The sequence below is a fragment of the Callithrix jacchus genome, chromosome 21 (assembly GCF_049354715.1).
Source record: "Callithrix jacchus isolate 240 chromosome 21, calJac240_pri, whole genome shotgun sequence".
NCBI lineage: Eukaryota > Metazoa > Chordata > Mammalia > Primates > Cebidae > Callithrix > Callithrix jacchus.
The window spans coordinates 35,223,048-35,237,301 of record NC_133522.1 but is presented as its reverse complement, the minus strand read 5'-3'; the positions used below and the strand labels follow the sequence as shown (position 1 = coordinate 35,237,301).

The window sequence follows — 14,254 nt, the reverse complement described above, 5'->3', positions numbered from 1 at the left end:
ACTGTAGGTCAGGAGTTTGAGACCAGGTTGTGCAATATATCAAGACTCCATCTCTAAAAAAAAATGTTTTTAAATTAACTGGGCATGCTGGCATATGCCTGTGGTCCCTGATTTTCAGGAGGCTCAGGTGGGAGAGTTGCTTGAGCTCAGGAGGTTGAGGCTGCAGTGAGCTAGCTATGATTGCACAACTGGACTCCAGCTTGGGTAACAGATCAAGACCTTGTCTCAAAAAACAGGGGAAAAAGGCGCCTGTTAGACCAAGAGCTTGATGTGAACAGGGACTCAATGACTAGAGGACCAACCTCCTGTGAGGAGGCCAATGTAGCTGAAGTTGAGGGATGAGATTGGAAGTTCTACAGAGGTACCAAGGCATCCCCGGCCAGTATTAAAATCTGTGCCAAGGACTGGCTGTCATTTTCTAGCAACAAGAAACCCATAGGCAGGGAAACCAGTTACAATATTGCATCAACCCAGATCTCAAGTAATAAGTCACAAGCCCAAATGGTAGAAGTGAGAATGAAGAAAAAGTAACTTGAGACCTTACTAAAAAGAAAAAAAAATTATAATGAAAGAATTTGGCCTTGACCCTACATCTAGCCATTTATTTAGGGAGAAACTTCAAGTATTTTGGGAAAGGAAACAAGATGAGTTCTGCAGAAACACACACAGGCATATGAGTAATTAAGGAGAAGGTCTGGCCCACTTGTGTGCGGTCTGTATGGTTGTATAAAATACCTCCACTAGCCTGCTAGCCATGGTATTTCTAGAAGTTGACTTTTCTTTTTTTTATTTATTTTTATTTTTTTGAGACAGGGTCCCACTGTATCACCCAGGGTGGAGTGCCGTGGCATGATCTTGGCTCAATCCAACCTCTACCTACTGGGTTCAAGTGATTCTTGTGACTCAGCCTTCTGAATAGCTTCAATTGCAGGCATGTGCTACCTATCACTCCCAACTAACTTTTTTTTTTTTTTTTTTTTTTTTTTTTTGTATTTTTAGTAGAGACAGAGTTTCATCATGTTGGCCAGGCTGGTCTCAAACTCCTGACCTCAGGTGACCTGCTTGCCCTGGAGTCCCAAAATGCTGGGATTACAGGCATGAGCTTCTGCACCTGGCCCCTTTTTAAAGTTTAATATTATTGCTGGGGAGGACTCAAGATGGCGCTGTGAGAACAACCCAGGATTGGAGCTCTCGTTGAATCCGCAAAGAGGTGAGTCCGAGCTGCATTTCCAGACTGATCTTTGTTGCCCACAGAACGGGGAAACTCCCAAGTATAAAAAAGACACGGGACGCCAGGCAGTAAGTCTGCCTGGCGAAGCCGGCAGCCGGGGCGTGGCGGCGGCCGGCCCTACCCAGCAATCCCCACAGGGCGCGCTTGCCCGGGTGCCCTGTTGAACCAGCAACCTGAGACTTGAGAGGGCTGGACTTGAGACTGAACGAGACTTGGACAGTAGGCCAGCCCAGGGGATTGCAGGGACAGAGCGTTCGGGATACCCAGTGGGACGAACAAAACCGCGATTTCAAACTATCCCGAGCAGACGGTCCGAGACGCTCTGTGGGGGAGGGGCGTCCACCACTACCGAGGCAACCCGCCCCAACTGAGATACACTCCCACTGCTGACGCAGCCAGCCGTTGCCGAGACAACCCGTCCCTACTGAGATACACGACCACTGCTGACGCAGCCTGCCGTTGCCGAGGCAACACGCTACAATGAAGAGACTCCGCCGCAGGGCGTGGCGGAGACCACAGCAGAGCCTGCAGGAACAGGGCGAATCACACAACAGCAGGGTGGAGACTCAGCAGCAAAACAGTGGCTAGTCTGCCTCCTAGCTGGGCAGGAAACCTCAAAGGAAATCGAAAAATAAAGCCCAAACACCCCAACACAGAGCATTTGAGAAAAAAAAGGGTTTTTTTAATAAGCTCTGTTGCAGCAGAATCAAACATAGCAGCCTAACAGCCCTGAATGAACAACAGAGCTCACAGCTCAGAAATTCAGCTCCTAAAAAGAACAGACTGTCTCCTCAAGCAGCTCCCTGACCCCTCTTTATCCAAAAGACTGACATTTGGCAGGCATCATCCTGGGACAAAGATAGCAGAAAAAGAAACTGGTAGCATCCCTCGCTGCACCACAGCTGCTAGAGGTGCACCCCAGACAAGCAGGGCCTGGAATGGACCTCAGCAGTCGTACAGAGAAGGGGCTAGGCTGGTAGAAGGAAAACCAAGTAACAGAAATACTTAATCATCAACAATCTGGGTGTCCACTCAGAGACCCAATCGAAAAGTCAGCAACTACGCAGACGACAAGTGGATAAACCCACAAAAATGGGAAGAAACCAGTGAAAAAAGGAGGAAAACACCCGAAACCAGAACACCTCGCCTCCTAGAAAGGACCAAAACTCCTCACCAGCAAGGGAACAAAGCTAGACAGAGAATGACTGTGATGAAATGACGGAATTAGATTTCAGAAGGTGGATAATGAGAAACTTTTGTGAGCTAAAAGAACATGTATTAAATCAATGCAAAGAAACTAAGGAACTTAAAAAAAGATATGATGAAATAATAACAAGAATGGATAACTTAGAGAGGAATATGAATGAATTAAAGGAGCTGAAAAACACAATACGAGAACTTCGCGAAGCATGCACAAGTTTCAATAGCCGAATTGACCAAGCAGAAGAAAGAATATCTGAAGTCGAAGACCAACTCAATGAAATTAAACGAGAAACCAAGATTAGAGAAAAAAGGGCAAAAAGGAATGAACAAAGTCTCCAAGAAATGTGGGACTATGTGAAAAGACCTAACCTACGTTTGATAGGTGTACCAGAAGGGGACGAAGAGAATGAATCCAAGCTGGAAAATACTCTTCAGGACATCATCCAGGAAAACTTCCCCCACCTAGCAAGACAGGCCAACACTCAAATGCAGGAAATACAGAGAACACCACAAAGATATTCTGCAAGAAGAGCAACCCCAAGGCACATAATCGTCAGATTCAACAAGGTTGAAATAAAGGAGAAAATACTAAGGGCAGCCAGAGAGAAAGGTCGGGTCACCCACAAAGGAAAGCCCATCAGACTCACAGCAGATCTCTCGGCAGAAACTCTGCAAGCCAGAAGAGAGTGGGGGCCAATATTCAACATTCTTAAAGAAAAGAACTTTCAACCCAGAATTTCATATCCAGCCAAACTGAGCTTCAGAAGTGAAGGAAAAATAAAATCCTTTGTGAACAAGCAAGTACTCAGAGATTTTGTCACCACCAGGCCTGCTTTACAAGAGCTCCTAAAAGAGGCACTACACATAGAAAGGATCAACCAGTACCAGCCATTCCAAAATCACACTAAATGCTAAAGAGCATCAACATAATGAAGAATCTACAACAACTAACAGGCAAAACAGCCACTTAGCATCAAAATGGCAGTATCAAATTCACACATAACAATATTAACCCTAAATGTAAATGGACTAAATGCACCAATCAAAAGACACAGACTGGCAAATTGGATAAAAATCCAAAACCCATCAGTGTGCTCTATCCAGGAAACCCATCTCACATGCAAGGATACACAAAGGCTCAAAATAAAGGGATGGAGGAAGATTTACCAAGCAAATGGAGAGCAAAAAAAAGCAGGAGTTGCAATTCTCATCTCTGATAAAATAGACTTTAAAGCAACAAAGATCAAAAGAGACAAAGAAGGCCATTACATAATGGTAAAAGGATCAATAAAACAAGAAGAGCTAATGATCCTAAACATATATGGACCCAATGCAGGAGCACCCAGATACATAAGGCAAGTTCTTAATGACTTACAAAGAGACTTAGACTCCCACACAATAATAGTGGGAGACTTTAACACTCCACTGTCAATATTAGACAGATCAACCAGACAGAAAATCAACAAGGATATCCAGGGCTTGAACTCAGACCTGGAGCAAGCAAACCTGACAGACATTTACAGAACTCTCCACCCCAAATCCACAGAATATACATTCTTCTCAGCACCACATCACACCTACTCAAAAATTGACCACATAATTGGAAGGGAAGCACTGCTCAACAAATGCAAAACAACTGAAATCATAACAAACAGCCTCTCAGACCATAGTGCAATCAAGTTAGAACTCAGAATACAGAAACCGACCCAGAACCGCACAGCTTCATGGAAACTGAACAACTGGCTCTTGAATGTGGACTGGGTAAACAATGAAATGAAGTCAGAAATAAAGAAGTTCTTCGAAACCAATGAGAATGAAGACACAACATGCCAGAACCTCTGGGACACATTTAAAGCAGTCTCTAGAGGAAAGTATATAGCAATAAGTGCCCATATGAGGAGAATGGAGAGATCCAAAATTGACACCCTATCGTCAAAATCGAAAGAGCTAGAGGAGCAAGATCAAAAAAACTCAAAACCCAGCAGAAGACAAGAAATAACTAAGATCAGAGCTGAACTGAAGGAGATTGAGACACGAAAAACCCTTCAAAAAATCAATAAATCCAAGAGCTGGTTTTTTGAAAAGATCAACAAAATAGACAGACCACTAGCCAGATTGATTAAAAATAAAAGAGAGAACAACCAAATAGATGCAATAAAAAATGATAAAGGGGAAATCACCACAGATTCCACAGAAATTCAAACCATCATCAGAGAATATTACAAACAACTCTATGCACATAAACTAGTAAACCTGGAAGAAATGGATAAATTCCTGGACTCCTGCGTCCTCCCAAGCCTAAACCAGGAGGAAGCTGAAACTATGAATAGACCAATAACAAGGTCAGAAGTCGAGGCAGCAATTAAGAGCCTACCTCACAAAAAAAGCCCAGGTCCAGACGGGTTCACAGCCGAATTCTACCAGACACACAAAGAGGAGCTGGTACCATTCCTTCTAAAACTATTTCAAACAATCCAAAAAGAGGGAATCCTTCCCAAATCATTTTATGAGACCAACATCATTCTGATACCAAAACCCGGCAGAGACCCAACAAGAAAAGAAAACTTCAGGCCAATATCCATGATGAACATAGATGCAAAAATCTTCAATAAAATATTGGCAAGCCGAATGCAACAGCAAATCAAAAAACTTATTCACCATGATCAAGTAGGATTCATCCCGGGGATGCAAGGCTGGTTCAACATACGCAAGTCTATAAATGTAATTCACCACATAAACAGAACCAAAAACAAAAACCACATGATTATCTCAATTGACTCAGAGAAGGCATTTGACAAAATTCAACAGCCCTTTATGCTAAAAACCCTCAATAAACTCGGTATCGATGGAACGTATCTCAAAGTAATAAAAGCTATTTATGACAAACCAACAGCCAATATCATACTGAATGGGCAAAAACTGGAAGCATTCCCTTTGAAATCTGGCATTAGACAAGGATGCCCTCTTTCACCACTCCTATTCAATATAGTTCTGGAAGTTCTAGCCAGAGCAATCAGGCAAGAAAAAGAAATAAAGGGTATTCAAATAAGAAAGGAGGAAGCCAAATTGTCTCTATTTGCAGACGACATGATAGTATACCTAGAAGACCCCATCACCTCAGCCCAAAAACTCCTGAAACTGATAAGCAACTTCAGCAAAGTCTCAGGATATAAAATCAATGTGCAAAAATCACAAGCATTCGTCTACACCAATAACAGACTTAAAGAAAGCCAAATCAAGAGCGAACTGCCATTCGCCATTGCTACAAAAAGAATAAAATACCTTGGAATACAACTCACAAGGAACGTAAGGGACCTCTTAAAGGAGAACTACAAACCGCTGCTCAACGAAATCAGAGAGGACACAAACAGATGGAGAAACATTCCATGTTCATGGTTAGGAAGAATTAACATCGTGAAAATGGCTATACTGCCCAAAGTAATTTACAGAATCAACGCTATCCCCATCAAGCTACCATTGACTTTCTTCACAGAACTGGAAAAAACCACCATGAACTTCATATGGAACCAAAAGAGAGCCCGCATAGCCAAGTCAATTCTAAGCAAAAAGAACACAGCGGGGGGCATCACACTACCGGATTTCAAACTATACTACAAGGCTACAGTAATCAAAACAGCATGGTACTGGTACCAAAACAGAGATATAGACCAATGGAACAAAACAGAGGCATCAGAGGCAACACAACATATCTACAACTATACAATCTTTGATAAACCTGACAAAAACAAGCAAGGGGGAAAGGATTCCCTGTTTAACAAATGGTGTTGGGAAAACTGGCTAGCCATGTGCAGAAAGCAGAAACTGGACCCCTTCCTGACACCTTACACTAAAATTAACTCCAGATGGATTAAAGACTTAAACATAAGACTTGGCACGATAAAAACCCTAGAAGGAAATCTAGGCAAAACTATCCAGGACATAGGAATAGGCAAGGACTTCATGAACAAAACACCAAAAGCATTGGCAACAAAAGCCAAAATAGACAAATGGGACCTAATCAAACTCCACAGCTTCTGCATGGCAAAAGAAACAGTCACTAGAGTGGATCGACAACCAACAGAATGGGAAAAAATTTTTGCAGTTTACCCATCTGACAAAGGGCTGATATCCAGAATTTACAAAGAACTCAAACGGATTTACAGGAAAAAAAAAACAAGCCCATTCAAAAGTGGGCAAAGGATTTGAACAGACACTTTACGAAAGAAGACATATATGAGGCCAACAATCCTATGAAAAAATGCTCATCGTCACTGATCATCAGAGAGATGCAAATCAAAACCACATTGAGATACCATCTCACGCCAGTTAGAATGGCGATCATTAAAAAATCTGGAGACAACAGATGCTGGAGAGGATGTGGAGAAAAAGGAACACTTTTACACTGTTGGTGGGAGTGTAAATCAGTTCAACCATTGTGGAAGACAGTGTGACGATTCCTCAAGGCCTTAGAAATAGAAATTCCATTTGACCCAGCAATCCCATTACTGGGTATATATCCAAAAGACTATAAATCATTCTACTATAAGGACACATGTACACGAATGTTCATTGCAGCACTGTTTACAATAGCAAAGACCTGGAATCAACCCAAATGCCCATTGATAATAGACTGGATTGGAAAAATGTGGCACATATACACCATGGAATATTATGCAGCAATCAGAAATGATGAGTTTGTGTCGTTTGTAGGGACATGGATGAATCTGGAGAACGTCATCCTCAGCAAACTGACACAAGAACAGAAAATGAAACACCGCATATTCTCACTCATAGGCGGGTGATGAAAAATGAGAACACATGGACACAGAAAGGGGAGTACTAAACATTGGGGTCTATTGGGGGGAAAAGGGAAGGGCCAGTGGGAGGGGGAGGTGGGGAGGGATAGCCTGGGGAGAAATGCCAAATGTGGGTGAAGGGGAGAAGGAAAGAAAAGCACACTGCCATGTGTGTTCCTACACAACTGTCTTGCATGCTCTGCTCATGTACCCCAAAACCTAAAATCCAATAAAAAATTAAAAAAAAAAAAGTTTAATATTATTGTGGTGGTACCCAGAATAATAATTGTTCTCAATGCAAACAGCAAGAATATGTTTCAAACATCAGATAGGAGTCACTCTCGCATAATTATCCTACCATTTATGTATATCTTTTTTTCTTTTCTTTTTTTTGAAATGGAGTTTTGCTCTTGTTGCCCAGGCTGGAGTGCAACAGCATGATCTCAGCTCACTACAACTTCAGCCTCCGAGGCTCAAGTGATTCTCCTTCCTCAGCCTCCTGAGTAGCTGGGATTATAGGCACCCACACTCAGGCCTGGCTAATTTTTGTATTTTTAGTAGAAATGGGGTTTCATCATGTTGGCCAGGCTGGTCTCAAACTCCTGACCTCAGGTGATCTGCCCACCTCAGCCTCCCAAAGTGCTGGGATTACAGGCGTGAGCCACCATGCCTGGCCTCTACCATATTTCTTCAAATGCAACATTTAAAAAAATTATAGAACGTGTAATTTAGGGGATGAGTATTGCATTTCCGAAAAAAGCAAAAAAAGGCTACACATAAAGTTAATTTATATAACAAAGTCCTCCAGTACCTTCAGTCTGAAGAGTTTACAAACAGAGACATAATTACTGGGGATTTTTCTATCATATCACCACACTTCACACACACATACACACCAGAAGATACATTTACAGGCTATTGTATATATCATATAAATCTCCCTTGACTTCAATACTGGTCACATAATTAATAATCTTCAATTCCTTCATGAAATTTTTTTGCAGGACTCAACTGTGTATAACCACGCAATCTGAATATTCCAAGCAACGTTATCAAAACTCTTAGAACAAAAAGAAGGGTCAGACGTCAGAGGGAAAAGTTGTATTTGTGACTTCCTAATAAACATCTTTTAATCCCCTGTAGCCGAAAGTCTAGACACGATTTTATGTTTGAAGCACAGCAAAGCAAGGAAGGAAGAAAGGGTTTACGAAGCACTAACTGAGGTCTTGCAGAAGTCTGGCCCCCAAATCCATACTGTCCACCACCATTCTGAGAGTCTCAAAACAATTCTAAGGATTTCACAAACTCCTCAAAACAAAATGTATTTTATTTGCTTTTATGTAAAAATTAAATTGTGTGTGTATGTATGTATATATATATATATATATATATTTTTTTTTTTTTTTTTTTTTTTTTGAGACGGAGTCTTGCTCTATCGCCAGACTGGAGTGCAGTGGCCCAATCTTGGCTCACTGCAACCTCCGCCTCCTGGATTCAAGCCATTCTTCCACCTCAGCCTCCCGAGTAGCTGGGACCACAGGCACATGCCACCATGCCCAGCTATTTTTTGTATTTTTAGTAGAAACGGGGTTTCACCATGTTGGCCAGGAAGGTCTTGATCTCTTGACCTCGTGATCCACCTGTCTCGGCCTCCCAGAGTGCTGGGATTACAGGCATGAGCCACCACGCCCGGTCTATATATATATATTTTTTAATACCACCACACTTCACACGCACACACCAGAAGATACATTAATTTACAGACTATTAATTATATGAATATTCCTTTGACTTCAATACTTGTCACATTATTAATAATCTTCAATTCCTTTCTGAAACTATATATATATATATATAAATGAAAATAATAATCACTGATAACCCTTGGAAAGCCAAGCTCACGTATTTATAAATATAAGATATAACCATATTTCCCAATTTAACAATTCGTCTTAGCAGCCCTTTATTGCTGATACTGACTCTGCAATATCAGCACTTTGAGAGGCCAAGGTGGGAGGACTCCTTGAAGCCAGAAGTTTGACATAAGCTTGGTCAAGATAACAAGATCCCATCTCTACAAAAAAAAATTTTTTTTTTTTGCCTCAGCCTCCCAAGTAGCTATGATTACAGGTACCCACCACCACACCCAGCTAATTTTTGTATTTTTAGTAGAGACAGGGTTTCACTCTATTGGCCAGGCTGGTCTCATATTCCTGACCTGGTCTCAATTCACCTCAGCCTCCCAAAGTGCTGGGAATACACGTGTGAGCCACTGCAGCCAGCCCCCACAAAATATTTTTTAATTAGCTGAGCATGGTAGCATGTTTATTTCTTCTCTCCTTCCTTTTATTGTAGTGACACGTGATATATAAGACATAAAGAATCACAATATGTTTGTGTTCTGTTTCACACATTCAACAATTTACTCAGCCTCTAGGTGCCACCTACCATACCAGGCTCCAGGAATCTGATGGTGACAACACCTGACTACCTGCGATTTTATGGCACTTACCACCTCGTAGGAGATGTAATCAAAAGGATATGTAATCAAAAGATCATATTAATCAAAATATCTCTTTAATAAACAGGAAATCCAAATTGGCCATACTATGAAGGAAAGGTGCTCTGAGGCTTCACAAGTTTAAAAGAATGGGATTCACTGGGGTAGGCATTGGCAGAATCAAGTGCAATTAAAAAGAAGGATTCTGAAACAAAGTTATGAGTGAGTAAAATTAGAGTGCTTTAATTAATAGAATGGTATAATTCCCTACAGCAGAACTGTAATGGTAATAGAAGCTATCAAGATAAAAACTTCCCCAGACTATAAAATGTAGTCAGTCAACTAATCCATTTATGTTATTTCAAAGAGCTATCCCAGTGGCTTCTTCATGTGATGTGGGAATGCCATCATTTAAGCAGTAATTAAAATTCACACCGAACCACAGTGCTCTGTGGCCCCTGGGCATATTTACAGAAAATGTAGTGTGGTTTTGGGTGGCATTTTGGCATTTTTAATTTCCTGAACTAAAATTTCTAATTTAAAAAATTAAGTTTTGATTGGGAAGAATTCCTGATATTCCGTTTGCTACTCCATAAAGTAAAGCACTTAATCTCCAAAGCACCACTGAATCATTGCTATAACCCCCTTGCCTTCCTCTCACCCTCACACTCAGCCTGTCCCCTGCCCACTGCCCCTGGTCCTTGCCCAGTAGGCAGTGCTCAGATGTAGAGCGCTGGAGGGTAGGTACTTACTTCCTTTGCTCAAGCAGGGCGATTTCCTTTTTGACCTCATGGTATTCTTCTGCTATTTGGCAGTGCTGTTTGAACACCTCCATGGATTCCGCAGAGTCATGACAAGGTGGCAGGGGCTTCACAAACAACAAGAAGAAATTAGTTCATTTCTTTGTGTAAGGTTAAATTACCAACCATTTTGCTCTGCTGATGTTCTTTAAAGGAAGGCTTTCTCTCTCTCTCTTTTGTTCACGTGAGAACAACATTGTCAGTCAACGTGCAACAGAGTTTAGCTGATTCTATTTGACTGAAATAGAGAGGTGGACAGATATTCCCCACATTCATCTCCCAGTGTCATTCATGGGCATCTCAGGTCTGAGCCACAACCCCGAAATCCATTACATGTCAGTTACCTGCCATGTGATGGAGTAAAAATAAGTCTCCCAAGGATTCTGCAACACTCCCCAGAAATCTTGGACTCTGCTTTGGAGAAGAGCAGTGGTAGGAAAATAGTTCAGTTGTCTGTTTCAATTACCCTTTGCTTTCTGTTTCTGTAGCCAGGAGGCAAAATCTCATCTTGCAGAGTAGAGAAGAAAGGCTCTCTTCTGAGAAATGCATCTGACCTAAAGAAAGATGCCGAGCCAGAGACAAGGCTTGCAAGGATTAATAAACCTGTAAGAAAGGCCAGATCTCCCTCCCCCTAAAAAAAAAAAAAAAAAAAGCATCCTTGTAAGATGTAAGATTCATGTCCCTCTTTTTCTCCCATCCATGAAAGAAACAAAGGTCAGCAGTGCAAACTGTTCTGAAAACCCTGCTTCTAGGAATTATTTTTAAAGAACTAGTTTTCCCCAAGTTTATTACTCTGATTTCTTGTTTAGTAAATTGTAATTAAAAGTACTACTTTTAGGCCGGGTAGATCACTTGAGGCCAGGTGTTCGAGATCAGTCTGGCCAACATGATGAAACCCTGTCTCTACTAAAGATACAAAAATTAGCCAGGCATGGTGGCACACACCTGTAGTCCCAGCTACTTGGGAGGCTTAGGCAGAAGAATCACTTGAACCCAGAAGGTGGAGGTTGCAGTAAGCCAAGATCATGCCACTGCACTCCAGCCTAGGTGACAGAGCAAGAGTCCATCTCAAAAAATATATATATCTACTACTTTTAGCAATACTAGTTATGAATTTTTTTAATCACCCTAAATTATTTATAGAAAAAAGTATATAAAATCTGAAAAATATCAGTTTATTAAGAAATAGACTCTTCAATCTTATCCTTTCTTAACAATGGCATACATATATATATATATATATATATAAACTATGTGTCTGACAAAGTCATATTGTCACTAATTTTATATTAGGAAATTGAGAACTAATGAATTTTTTAGTATTTGTTCCTCTCATTATATTCTTCAAGGACATAGATTTCTGTGGGTGTCATATTTAGTGATGCCTCCCAGGATGCAACAGAAATTCAGTAAAGTTTACTGTCTGCTTGATAGATAAGATGACCTTTCCTACTTATCATGAGGCCTCTGAGTAGAGATGCTTAAAGGAAATAAAATTCTAAATAGATTTTGATCAAATTTACCTTCACGTGGAACATCTGTTATGTCCCTGTCCATGGAAAATCTAATAATAATCATATTAGGTAGCATCTTTCTCTACTGCCCTGTAAACACATTCACAGCATAAATTCAGCCTGTTGGAACCATTATCCCTTTCTATACAGGATTAAATTGAAAAATAAAGCACAGTAGTACTACAATATGATTTGCCCCATGAGGCAAAGCTGTTGCCAAAGGAATTCAGAGTTCCTGGCTCCTCCAGTCTGTGCCCCAGAAATTGCTACCCACTCATCAATTTTCACCTGTTACACTGGCAACTTACCAGGTATAACAGTAAGGAGAATGAAAGCAATTTATTCTGGGCACCATAGCCAAGCTGTTAAATCATCTGTGCCCTGTTAAAGGATTTGTCTCCTGGAAGGCCCTAAGACTCTACACATCATATCCTGTTCTTACAAACACCAGACCGACTATACTCAGTTGAAACAAGAACTCAGTGCACGTAGGTACCTGAACCATGAATTCAGCGTTGTTAACTACATGACAGCCAAAAAGTTCTAGAACTCTGAAGAAAGGATTCACAGCTTTAAGAGAACACAGAGAGCGGCCATGTAAAGGGAGATATGTCTTTTGCTGCTAGAATTTAAAAGCAAAAGTACACTAATAACTTTCTTGGGAAGAGAGAGGCCTTCCCCGGCTCACCCCCAGCTTGCCACCTGTAATGCTTTTTACTAAGTGGGAAATGTTGTCATTTGTTCTTTTTTTATTATTGGCACCTCTTAATTGTAGGAAATTCAAAGATGTTATTTTATACAGGCAGTATAATTGTGCCACTAAGAGTACACAATGATAGGGAGCACATGTTTCAAGACATCCGCATATGCTTTCAGCAGCATGACCGTGCTATGTATATGTAATAATGTTTTCAATACTTCCCATCATAAGGAAGGGACAATCAGAAAAGAATAAGCCCCAAATACTTCATATCCAGTTTTCAAGGAGTACAAAGATTCCAGGTGCCATTTCGTCCTTTGGATCCTGAAAACTGAGCCTTCAACTTGACATAGAACTCAGAACCACATCCAATTCCCCCAGTTTGTATGGAACCATGAAAGAGCAATACAGATTCACTTTTTTAAGCAAAGAGGAAGGTTATATTGCATAACTTAACCAAAACACTGTAAAATTATCTCACTAGTTGCCAGAGGAAGAGGGAAATAAGGAGTTGTTGTTTCATGGGTTGAGTTTCTATTTTGCAAGATGAAAAAGTTCGAGATTGGTTGCACAACAATGTAAATATACTTAACACTACCAAACCGTACACTCCGAAACAGTTAAGATGGTACATTTTATCATATGCATTTTTTTACCTTTCTGCTGTCTCTAGGCCATTTTCTAAGCAGTGCTACCAGGGTTCCCTAGGAGAGGCTCACTCCTTTTGAAACCAATCTTTCTCTCTTTCCCAAATAATTTCTGCCCAGAAAACTTCAAGTTTCTCACTCCTTTATAATCTCGAGCCCTTTACTGGTAACCCCAAACATTGTTGGGCAAATCAAAATGCCTCTGGGTCCGCAGAATCCACTGTTCTTAGAAGGCAGTTGACATCACTGGCCATTTACACCAGCCCACGAAACTGACCAAAGAATTTGCTTAAATATACCTGGTTCTCGTCCCAGCAGGAATTCTGGTGAGTACAAGTACTAAGACATTCAGGTTTTATACCTAATATAAAAAGCGGCACTGTAGGCCGGGCGCGGTGGCTCAAGCCTCTAATCCCAGCTACTTTGGGAGGCCGAGGCGGGTGGATCACGAGGTCGAGGGATCGAGACCAACCTGGTCAACATGGTGAAACCCCGTCTCTACTAAAAATACAAAAAATTAGCTTGGCGTGGTGGCGCATGCCTGTAATCCCAGCTACTCAGGAAGCTGTGGCAGGAGAATTGCCTGAACCCAGGAGGCGGAAGTTGCGGTGAGCCAAGATCCCGCCATTGTACTCCAGCCTGGGTAACAAGAGCGAAACTCCATCTCAAAAAAAAAAAAGCGGCACTGTAGACTAATGTGATGTGTTGTTCTTTGTGGGACAGAATAACTTTCATTGCTTTGTGATACAATGTGTGTATGTGTGTTGCATCATCAGGTCCTGACTGAAGGTGATCCTCTCTTACCTTACCTTTTGAAGGGTAATCCCTCAAAATAAGAGACAATATGTGGCCAACAGTATTAA

The 14,254-nt window shown here is 41.2% G+C and overlaps 1 protein-coding gene across 4 annotated transcripts in view; it reads right to left on the bottom strand.

Annotated features, from left to right (window-relative positions):
• The window catches only part of MAP3K7CL (MAP3K7 C-terminal like), a 46,755-nt gene that overhangs the window by 5,981 nt on the left and 26,520 nt on the right, over nt 1–14,254 (bottom strand). For 2 of the 4 annotated variants that reach the window (XM_078358432.1, XM_008986545.5), the window contains exon 4: nt 10,483–10,598. In XM_078358432.1, coding sequence (XP_078214558.1) covers nt 10,483–10,598 — 116 coding nt within the window. Of the gene's footprint in view, nt 1–10,482; nt 10,599–10,874; nt 10,972–10,996; nt 11,085–14,254 lie in introns of those variants that run through there. The other 2 variants (XM_017967227.5, XM_035282959.3) reach the window with 2 other exon arrangements.